Raw genomic sequence first — 11,336 nt, 5'->3', positions numbered from 1 at the left:
GTAACTGCAGAGATCCAAACTTCCTCTTGCATTAACCGCAGCACAAAAGCTGTGCGTTGGGAGCTTCGTGGAATGGGCTTCCATGGCTGAGCAGCTGCTTGCAAGCCTCGCATCCCCAAGTGCAGTGCCAAGCATCGGATGGAGTGGTGTAAAGCACGCCGCCAATAGATTCTGGAGCAATGGAAACATTCTGTGGAGTGCCGAATCACACTTCTCTGTCTGGCAGTCTTGATGGACGAGTCTGTGTTTGGCGGATGCTAGGAGAATGTTACCTGCCTGACTGCATTGTGCCAATTGTAAAGTTTGGTGGAGGAGGGATGATGGTGTGGGGCTGCTTTCAGGAAATGGAAGAGCCCCCTTTGTTCAAGTGAAGCGTTTCATCCTAACAAGACATTTTGGACAATTCCATGCTTCCAACTCTGTGGGAACAGTTTGGGGAAGGCCCTTTTCTATTCCAGCATGATTGTACTCGAGTGCACATAAAGACATGGTTGGGTGAGTTTGATGTGGAAGAACTTGATTGGCTCACACAGAGCCCTGAATTCAACCCCATCAAATACTTTTGGGATGAACTAGAATGGAGATTGACCTCACACGTGCCCTCCTGGAAAAATGGGCAAAAATTCCCACAGAAACACACCCCATAAATTTGAGGAAAGCCTTCCCAGAAGAGTTGAAGCTGTTATAGCTGCAAAAGGCCAGGTGTCCATAAAAGGTACATTCATTCAGTCGTTATAATAATAATTGAAGTTAAATGTGCCATGAAAAAAAATATAAGTAAATAAAATACATAATAAAGTGTGTGTTGTTTTATTCAAACAAACTCAGAAGAATCCTGAAAGACTCGTAACTTCCAGAGAACTGCTAAATTGCATTGCGGCATTAGACCCCAGCGTTGTATTGTCCCTTCACTGCCACGTGGTGGCGGCATCCAAAACCAAGCGCTGCGCATGCGCCATCTCAACACGGAAGTGGCGTCACCGGCAAAGCACTAGACGCCGGGGTAGTGGGAGACATCGTCCACGTTTCGTGTCATGTTTGACAGCATTTAGGGTTTACCAGGGGGAACTGACGCTGCTGCGAGGTAAGTTGTCACAGTTATTTTTATAATGACTAGTGTGTGCTGGTCGTAGAGAGAGAGGAAAGCATGTGGGTTGAAACGGCGCCCTGCACTTTTCCTCCATGCGCCGCAGCACAATGTCTTTCTATAAATAGTCCAAACTAGACTCCTTATATAGTTCATATTCTATCAGCGTGACAGTCTGCATGGATAATCGCACAGTTGAAGTTACATCCTATATCACTCTTTGTTTTAACTATGCATGTGAATCAGTAGCCGTTAACGTGGGGTGGTGTAATATGGTTTGCTTCTAGCCAGACGACCGCAGTACTGGGTGCCTTTGTCAGTCTGGGACGCAATTATTCGTCTCCCCGATTCTGTGATGTTGAAGCCATCGGCAATGTCACTCTGAATAAGGCAGCTATAAGCCGCCCAGGTGTCTGAAGCCTCCGATAGGTTTGTGGATCTACTCCCAAAGCCGCATTAATTCACGGCGGGGCTTCAGGGCGAAGCTCTCAGTAGCCAGTCAGTCTGTCACACAGTTGTTTGCGTTAGATGCCAGGCAAGTTTAGCGGTTAGATGCCTGGCAGGTTTCTTTCTGACCTCTAACCCCCTCAACGACAGCTGAAGTGTGGAATCACACAATGGCCAATCATGAACTGGCTTCAGCCTTGTGATCAGGGGACAAAGACAAAAATAGACATCTGCACACTTTGAGGAACATTGTCCTAATGAATGAATGAATGAATGAATTCATCATTAAGGCGTGAAAGTAAAACACTGTTAATGATCTTGAGTAACAGTTATATTTTATTAGTGTTGTGCTAAATTGGTGCTTTTGTTAGGTTGTGTTCAGTGGCTGTTAGTCTGTAACTAAACTAACCTGATATTTAAAATGACAGAATGTACAATCTTAAGCCTCATCATTTTCATGAGACAGCGGGGCTGTGCTGTGCTGTATGCAGGATGGTTGATGTGGTGGAGGACGAAACAGCCTTTTACTCCAAGGCTGAGCAGTACTGGCATGACATCCAGCCGACGGTAGACGGCATGCTGGGTGGGTATGGCAGCATCTCCTCCATAGACATCAACAGCTCCAGGAAGTTCCTGCAGAAATTCCTTGGGGTGAGTGGCAGGGTCATCTTTGCTTAACGCGACGGATATGCAGGTGCGATAGCGGTTAAGGAACTACTATGTCCAGCTTTTCCTGTGTCGGTAGTTAGTTCTCTTAATGGGGATATCCAGTGTTATCTGGGTGCAGTGTTTTCACATTTTTTAATAACAGTAAACTGTTAATTATGCTGTGAAGTTTTATATAGCATTGTATAAACCTCCAAAATAAATATAAATTGAGCGAAAACTATTAAGATACACACGCACAGATGTTAATTTGAATGAGCAAAATCACTGACACCACTGTTCAATGAGCTGCCTTGATGTTTAACTCATGGGAGTTTTACTTACACAAAAGTTCTGAGGGCAAAATGAAAAACGATTGGTTCAAAGAGATAACTAATCGGATTGTAGAGCAACCAATTTATAAGGATCATAAGGAGCAACCAATCAGATGTTTTGGTCTCGCCTTCTCTAGTTGCTTGGACCCACCTCCTCTACAATCTGATTGGTTATCTCTCGGAACCAAACATTTTTCGTTCCACCCTCAGAACATTTTTGTTTAAGTAAAATTTCTGCGAGCTTGCCACTGCCCAAGAACAGGCCTGAGAGCCTGGCATCTCTCTCCCCTTCCACCAGGAAGGCAAAGGGAAGACGGGCACGGGATGTGCCCTGGATTGTGGTGCCGGCATTGGCCGCATCACCAAGCGCCTGCTGCTCCCACTCTTTCGCACGGTGGACCTGGTGGATGTGACTCAGGAGTTCCTGGACAAGGCGCGCTCCTACCTGGGCGAGGAGGGCAAGAGGGTGGGGAACTTTTTCTGCTGTGGCCTGCAGGACTTCGAGCCTCAGCCAGGCCGCTATGATGTCATCTGGATCCAGTGGGTCATCGGTGAGTCCAGCTGGGGTTCTGTTGCAGCGTGCATGTTACAGTTAGTCAACCATTGAAAATTTAGCTTAAATATAAATAGTTCTATGGCGGTCCAGTGGTTAGCACTGTTACCTCACACTTCTGGGTCTCTGCAGTAGCTTGTGTGTGGAGTTTGCATGTTCTTCCCATGTCGTGGTGACATGCACGATCCACGTCCGGATTAGGTTATGAGTTCAAATCCTGTGGCTGGCAGTGTAATTATGTCACTCTTAAGCCCTTGAGCAAGACTTCTCACATTTTTAGCACTGAAGTTGATGCTTTACATCCAGATGTATGGTCTTCAGAAACAAGAAATGCTCCATTACAATATTCAGTTGTGTAAATATGTTTTTTTTTAAAACTTTAGATAATAAGCACAATGTAAATGGAAAGAAAATATTAACCGGAACCTAGTGGTAATGTTAGCTGATGTTGTGTGGACTGCCCCAGGTCACCTAACAGATGAGCACTTGGTGAGCTTCCTGCAGCGCTGCCGGGCCGGCCTTTCTCCAGGGGGGCTCATCGTGGTGAAGGACAACGTGGCGCACGAGGGCGTGGTGCTGGACGAAGTGGACAGCAGTGTGTGTCGGGAGCTGCCGCTGGTGCGCGAGCTGGTGCGCCGCGCCGGTCTGCAGGTCATCCGCGAGGAACGCCAGGAGAACTTCCCTGAGGAGATCTACCAGGTCTTCACGCTGGCACTTAGATAGGAGGGCGGGGTGAGGTGTTCCAGGCTCCGCCCCTCCTCCCAGCCACACCTCTATTGGGCATCCAACCAATCGGTGTCCATGTAGGCTGGGCTGGGTCCACATAAACTGGTGTGCATGAAAGAAGGAGGCGCATGGAAGGTGTCAAGACTCCTAACCTGAATCCAGTTCTGTGTTGAACATCTCCAACATCTGCAGGACGCACCTGATTGCTGTTCATGTTACAGGTTCCAGCCCAGTTTTTTTAGTGTGACTGGAGGCTCTCATTCACAGAAAGCTTTTTAACACGGTCACGGTTTGGCCAAGGTGACGTTTCGAAGGATTTGTGGTACCTTCGTTTTTCCTGTGTCGGACGTTGAATCGGGACACTTTTACATGAAGTATCTGGTTCTGGGTTTGTAAATTAGCAGCATGAAAGGGGTGTAATTGGATTTTAAGCTGAAGTCGGGGTTGAGGGCTATGGTCAATCTCATGACATAATGACCACTGTGTCTCCTTGTCGCAGATGAGTGTTTATCATGATTTTTCTGCCAGTCGGCCTTCTCAAATTTGGAGATGAATTGTAAAAAAATATAACTTATCATGAAAAGCATGGAACATGTCTGAATTTCATCCCTTTGGTTTCACCGAAATCCATCATCACTGCTCATCCTTCACTCTGACGGTAAATAGGAGTCTCGGCTGGAGTACCAATAGACTAGCCCACCCCGACCACTTGTGTTTCTGGAAGTGCCCGGCAGAAGCTGGATATGGTCCGGCTGCACTGGAGTTGCCATGTGCAGTACAGTGGGCAGTGTGGGGACAGTCCTGCCCTCTGTCTGACAGACTGGCGTTCATGCAGTGCATTCTGGGAGAGACGTCACGATAACAATGCAGGCTCCTAGCCTCACGCTGCACATGTTGTTCTAGCACTCGGAGAAAAAGCGCCAGCCAGGTGTGACAGCCGTATGTAGAACTGCAGTGGAGGTTCTGATTTTGGAGGATTGGGAGATTGGCTGAAGGAGAGACCTTCCTGGCATCTAAAACGATCAAACTCAAGTCCTGAGGGCAGCACCTTGGGGCCAGAAGGTTGTGGGATCCTATTCCCTGGTGCTGATGCATTAGAGGGGCGGCATGGTGGTGCAGTGGTTAGCACTGTTGCCTCACACCTCTGGGACCCGGGTTCGAGTCTCCGCCTGGGTCACATGTGTGTGGAGTTTGCATGTTCTCCCCATGTCATCGTGGGGTTTCCTCCGGGTACTCCGGTTTCCCCCCACAGTCCAAAAACATGCTGAGGCTAATTGGACTTGCTAAATTGCCCGTAGGAATGCATGTGAGAGTGAATGGTGTGTGAGTGTGCCCTGCGATGGGCTGGCCCCCCATCCTGGGTTGTTCCCTGCCTCGTGCCCATTGCTTCCGGGATAGGCTCCGGACCCCCCGCGACCCAGTAGGACAAGCGGTTTGAAAAATGGATGGATGGATGATGCGTTAGATTCAGATCTTGAATTATTCTCATATGAGCTACACGGAAAACACATTGTAACCAAACCCCACATACTGGAAATATACGCATAACGTCTAATAACTACAAAAAGACATGTAATCAGATTCATGTGAAATGCTCATGTGAAAATCAAATGTGATTTTATTTACTTGTACACAACAAGCAGCCCCCATTTTCAGTGCTTTAATGACTGACCACGTCGATACAGTCTGCGGTGACCATTCCGGAAAGTGTTTTTATCTAGCATCAGCTGGTAAATGGTTTGTAACCAGCCCCTGGAAATAACCAAGGGGGAGGAGTTTGCAGCCTTGTCACCTTTTCTTAAGTTGTGACTGTAATAATAACATCAGTCCAAATGGTAGCAGAAAACTGCTAAGGCCTGTTTTCGTCCAGTTCGCCCAAAGCTAAAAACGCCATTAAAGCTTTAAAGTACCGTCTGACCGAACAGCAGCCTTATTCATAACGGGCTCCTTGGCACATAGGCTGGTCACATGGTCACATGACCCGCAGCCCATCTGTCAGCTCAGCTGGATCAGGACCAAGTCTCGCTCTGGAATCGGCCCGCCTTCTCCATGGCACCCAGCATCTCCTCAGCCTGGGAGGCGGACATGCCACCTTCACTCTGGAAGAGCCCCTTCAGGGCATCGCACACAGCTGTGGGCATCTGCTTGGCATTGCTGGTGTGAGGAGGGTGGGAAAGGGGATGGGGGGGAAATAAAATGCTCTTAAACGATTATTTTGTACATAGACGCCATTCAGCACCAGGAAGGGCTGCAGCTGTAAAAGATAATCCAGGAATGAGCCTTTTTCTTTAGTTCTTTCTGTTCTGCATGTTTGATTTCTCCACGCATGGCTCGGACAGCCTTTTGCATGTAAACCTCAGCCATAGCCGGATTTTGTACTACCGGGTACTTCCACCAGAGGTCAGACTCACCCAGCTATGTAGAAATGCGCATTCTCATTCGCAATGAGGTCCCACAGCAGGGCGGCCCGCTCCGTCACGCGATGCTGCACGTACACCTTGTCTTCCTGTGGGCGCGAACACATACCCACACTAAGCAGGCCTGTGTGCGTGTGTGTGTAGGTCTGTGCGTTTGCGAGCAAGGTGCTCTGGGCCCACCTGGTCCCGAGAGAAAGCTGTGAAGAGGGTCAGCTGACCGGCCCCTTCCAGCTCCTCCCACTCCAAGCGAAAGTAGAAATCCTTGGACTCAGAGCGACAGCCGAAAAAAAGCACATTTCCTGTTATGGAGGCATTTGGAAGAGAGAATGTAATATTACAGTGTAATGAAAGCACTATACCGTGTAATACTAAAGTAAAGCAGGCCCTGAAGCAGGAAGAGCACGAAACCAGAGAGTCATCAAAGATGAGCTGCGTATAACACTGGATACTAGATAAAACTACACTGTACCTTAAAGGGGATTGATTATTATGTCAGGGATAGAAAAATACCCACCCATTTTGTGCTGGGCGATTCTCTCCTGTACAGCAGACCTGAAAGGTGCCACTCCAGTCCCAGGCCCTACCATGATCACGGGGGTGTTCGTATCAATAGGGAACTTCAGCCCCCCTTTTTTCACCCAGAGAGGGACAGACACCATCCCTGTAGAGTGGTATATTCCACAGTGAGGACACTGGCAGACCATGACGCCTTTTGACCCAGCTTATATAGCCGCAGCAGGCAGGCCAGTGACCACCACCACCTACTCACCCTGCGTGGGGTCCAGCGAGGCCAGCCAAGACGAGCACAGGCCCTTGCGCAGTTTGTGTAAGCGAGTCCTGTATTGTACCACAGCTAGCAGGATCTGGATCCGGTGTGGATGGGCCTGGACGACAGGGGAGTTCCGGTTGTGGTTAAGGTCACAAAAAGGAGGTTGATTCTGCTGCTAGGAAAAGCTCAACTGTTGGACCTTTGACAAACGTGCTGAAACCGAACAGGTAAGATGCACAACAATGAGGACAAGTAAGGATACGTGGTACACACACAGCGTGGAAGCATATTTATAATCAGAAGTACGTCTGGCACACCTGCCGCCCACACACCCCACCCCTGAGCTTTCAGGATGCCTACCAGCAGCGAGGAGGCGATCGAGAAGGAGCGAGGCTGGATTTCTGGAAAGAGGTCCAGCAGATAGTCAACTTGGATGGTGCTCATGGTGTGTGGAAAGTCAGCCAGCACCTTCAGGAGAGGGAGGGAGGTGTAGAGGAAGAGAGCAGAGGAACTTTATTTTCACACACCACCTTCCCTATTTCCCTCTGGACTAGATTGTCTACATGACCCCGCCCCTGAGGGCGTGTCCAAGAAGACCCTGCCCACAATGCTACTCAACATACCTCTGCCTGTCAGATGTATTCATACTGACTCCACCTACTATGCATGTCCTCCATGGGACTGCCTCCAAGGAGTGTGTCCAATATGATCCCGCCCACAAGGGTACCTAAGACCCCACCCACGGACCTACCTCCAAGGCTGTGCGCCGGGGCCTGTTGCAGTAGCTGTATAGCTCCTCTTGGCCCTGTGCAGAGCAGAACTCCACAAGCTTCTCCTTCTCCAGCTCGTTGGTGGCAAAGCAGGCCAGCACCTCAAAGAACGAGCGGCGCGGCACGCTGGCCACATCCAGGAAACGCTCCAGCAGGTACCGGATTGTGCAGGGTTGGGGCAGGCGGGCAGGCCCGGGGGCTGATGGGCACAGGGGTCATACGTCATAAGGTAAGGTTATCCAAACATCAGAAAACAATTCAAGCAGCTTCTGAAAATATGAAACCGCCCCAACCTGCAGCGCCATCTGCTGGCATCAGGATGAACTGCCGCTCCGGGTCCAACTTCAGCAGCTGGCACAGCTGCTGCACATCCTCGGGGGAGTTCTGGGGACGTATCAGCACCACGTCTCCGGCGTTAAACCTGGGGGGGGTACAGACGTGGACACACTGTCCTCACGTCTCCACCAAGAAGAAGGGCAGCATAACTCACACCTAAATTAATCTGAAGACACATCTACCTGGGAACTCTCTACCTCCAATGATAAAGCTCTGATTTCGCGTGAATTTCAGGTTTGGGTCTCACACAAATTGCTATTATTTTGCTGCTTAACTTAAATTCTTACCCACAGTTATAAAGCTTGATATTTTGCTGGAGAATGTACATTTCTCAATGATGCACCTTCTAGAATGTCAACCAGCAACCTTACATAAGGTTCTGTGGGATGGCGTGGTACTCACTCTATATCTGACCCCGTAATATCAAACTCGATGAGTCGTACGTCCTGGAAGTGCGTGGGATGTGTCACCCTCTGATTGGACGTCATTTGTGCCATGAAGGGGCGGGGTTGCGAACGACTGGCCACAAGTGTCATGTCCTGGGACCAATTAGCTGGCTTCTCCGTGGCATTATCCAGAAAGTGGAAAGTGTACCTAGGAGGGAGTCTGCAAACCAAGGAAGTGAAATGATTATTAGCAGGTGTATCTGAAATGTTAAAGTGGAGTAACTGCATGGTAAATCCCAGACTTACAACTCTGTGTCATTGAGCGCCTTCAGTCCTGCAGGGGGAGGATACAAGGACAAGGCTTTTCCCCAGAATGCAGTGAGCCAGGGGTCAATCACTCCATCGGGACTGTGAAACACAAAGGTACGATCGATCTGAGAGCCCAACTATGACCACAAGCTGTAGTTGCTTCGGTCTATAGTCCATTCCAGTATGAAGAGGGAAACGGTAGCCGTTTCAGCTCAGGGGGGTGAAGGGCTGTTTCCCCCACTCCAGAAACCGTGCTTACCCAAGGTCGTGCTGGTCGTCTGCCAGTCCCACAGGAAGCAGAATGCTGGCCCCCAGCTGCAGTAGGCGCTTATGGAGCTTCTTTGCAACGAAGTTAAACCTACGATCAAACATGTGCATCAAATGCAAACATTTCCCAGCACCGCATTTCTCAGTATGCATACTTGACCGTACTTGTGTTCTTGTGTACCCACTTTACGTAATCTTCCATTTTCAAAGACCACTTCCAATACTCAAGAACTCAAGTACAGAGGGAGGTTAAAATCCCCGGATGCCCCGCCGCAAATATTAAGGAGACATTGGCTGCATCTTTGCCAAATGTGACCAATCTTATGATTCACGACGTCCCAAGTTCGTTCCTGGGAGGCAAGTTAGCAAGATCGCTCTTGGCAAGACCACAAGTATTCTTTGCATCTTTGCATTCTTGGTTTTGATAAACGCCAAGAAGTGTTTTGATTTGCTGATCACAAGTGGTTAGTTAAGGAGAATTTATTGTGATCGAGGTTAGGATCGTGGTGGGCGGGGCTAACCCCTGAGGGGGAGGGGGAGGGGGGCTCTTACTTGGAGTAGGAGGAGTCTCCCAAACCCAGCACAGCACAGTCAAGGCGGCACAGGGAACCCAGGGGCAGAGACTTCCGGAACAGGAACCGCCAGAAGTTCTACATGAAAAAACACAAGTTGCATATTTACAGTCAATATATTCATGGATATATGAAGGTAGAAATGGTACAGGTGATGTAAAAGAGAGGCAGACCATGGCAGAACCCAATATGCACATTCAGATACAGGGAATTCAGAGACACCAAACATATACAAGCAAAGGAATAAGCGATAGAGGCAATCAAGCATTATCAAACATTTTGATCTGACTGGCTAACCAGCACATACCTTCATGTTGTCTGGCGGATCACCTTGGCCAGTTGTGGAACAAACAAACACCACCAATGACTCAGAGATCAGGTTTGCCTGTGTGGGAGTACATAAGGTCTGCAGAGTTCACAACGATTTAAGATGCAGAAGTACTTCTTTTTGTATCGGAAATTCATTACCCTGTGAAATTCTTTAGGGGCTCTGGAAAACCTTGGCTGTGTTATAAAGATTTGAATTTCATGCAGGCAGAGACCAATACGCCACGTTTTTTGTTCACTGAAGAACCGAGTCTTGTTAAGCTACAGATAATATTATCAGCCAAGCTGCGGAACACGCCCTTTTAGCATTTACCACATTATAAGAGTCCAGCGCCTCCACCCGGACCTTCACGTGTCTCCTCTGAGCCTGGCGCCCGATGCGTTCGGCCGTGTCCTGGGCCGTCCCAGTCTGGCTGCCGTACAAAACCAGCAGGGTGTGATCGGACATCCTGCATGGAGCAAGGCAGCACAGCACTTGGAGGTCGTACGTCTTACAGCATCTGGGTTGCCAACTCTCAAGCATCTGGCGTGACACTCACGTTTACGCAATAAGTCTTACGGAAAATCTATATTATTCCATTATAAACATAAAATTAGCTACATTAATAGCGTTGGGTAGTTTGTAAACCGCAAAGACTATTTACAAGGTAATAAATCCGTTAGACACGTAAATCTGTGCGCATGTGTATGCAGACTCGTCTTGAACTGAAAATCTCACTAGCTATCTGACAAAAGTTGGCCACCCTGTAACATCTGGGCTTAGCTAAACATAAAAGGAACGTAAGTTTCTGTCTTAGCCATAGATCTTACATAGAGCTATATTCCTATATAATTTAATATTGATTTTATTGTTTTTTTTCTTCCTATTTCAATAGTAACCACTAATACAATGCAGCTGGATCTGTACATAGAAACTGCTCGACTATTTACACACTTAAGGCTATACACAACTGACATACTGCAGAATGATAAATAATTATAACAGTGACATAAAATCAACAGAAGCACGTACAAATGGAAACAGTTTCACTGGCGAACGTTTTGTGTATGTTCTTAGTGTGCGTTACAAGGACAAACGATCATCTAAGTGGAAATACCGTTGGATTCCAAATTACAGTTAAAACGCATGCAAAGCTCTACATACCTCAACGTTGTATGTTAATCTGAACGTCAGCAAGCGAATCCAGTAGTTCGGAGGGTACAGTTCCTATATCTCCAGTGTTGTGTATGATTCGCAACATTACAGTTACTGTACAGACTACAGTGCCGGGTCGCCACGCTTTACGGCACTCTGTTCCGATTGGACGTCGCGGCAGCATTACGACAATATCTTATTGGCTAAATGATTTACCATGCGACGAGTGGGAGGGGCGTCCGCAGTATGTTACGC

The 11,336-nt window shown here is 48.2% G+C and overlaps 2 protein-coding genes across 2 annotated transcripts; one reads left to right on the top strand and one right to left on the bottom strand.

Annotated features, from left to right (window-relative positions):
• Positions 1 to 968: 968 nt before the first annotated feature.
• ntmt1 (N-terminal Xaa-Pro-Lys N-methyltransferase 1) lies at positions 969 to 4,384 on the top strand. The gene is made up of 4 exons (XM_049020995.1): positions 969 to 1,084; positions 2,026 to 2,185; positions 2,813 to 3,065; positions 3,534 to 4,384. The coding sequence occupies exons 2-4, from the start codon at positions 2,027 to 2,029 to the stop codon at positions 3,788 to 3,790; spliced, it is 669 nt and encodes a 222-aa protein (XP_048876952.1). The 5' UTR covers positions 969 to 1,084; position 2,026; the 3' UTR covers positions 3,791 to 4,384.
• Positions 4,385 to 5,393: 1,009 nt separating this feature from the next.
• On the bottom strand, positions 5,394 to 11,234 carry ndor1 (NADPH dependent diflavin oxidoreductase 1). Its single transcript, XM_049020994.1, has 15 exons — positions 11,091 to 11,234; positions 10,260 to 10,395; positions 9,927 to 10,004; positions 9,600 to 9,697; positions 9,040 to 9,138; positions 8,778 to 8,879; positions 8,488 to 8,691; positions 8,043 to 8,170; positions 7,731 to 7,948; positions 7,340 to 7,447; positions 6,980 to 7,094; positions 6,725 to 6,871; positions 6,391 to 6,509; positions 6,205 to 6,299; positions 5,394 to 5,947 (listed from the first exon to the last, which is right to left on the bottom strand). Exons 2-15 carry the CDS (start codon positions 10,392 to 10,394, stop codon positions 5,803 to 5,805), a joined length of 1,791 nt encoding a protein of 596 aa, XP_048876951.1. The 5' UTR covers position 10,395; positions 11,091 to 11,234; the 3' UTR covers positions 5,394 to 5,802.
• Between the last annotated feature and the right edge of the window lie 102 nt (positions 11,235 to 11,336).

Source organism: Brienomyrus brachyistius, chromosome 7 (assembly GCF_023856365.1).
Source record: "Brienomyrus brachyistius isolate T26 chromosome 7, BBRACH_0.4, whole genome shotgun sequence".
NCBI lineage: Eukaryota > Metazoa > Chordata > Actinopteri > Osteoglossiformes > Mormyridae > Brienomyrus > Brienomyrus brachyistius.
The sequence above is the reverse complement of the archived record's forward strand: the minus strand, read 5'-3'. Positions and strand labels throughout refer to the sequence as shown.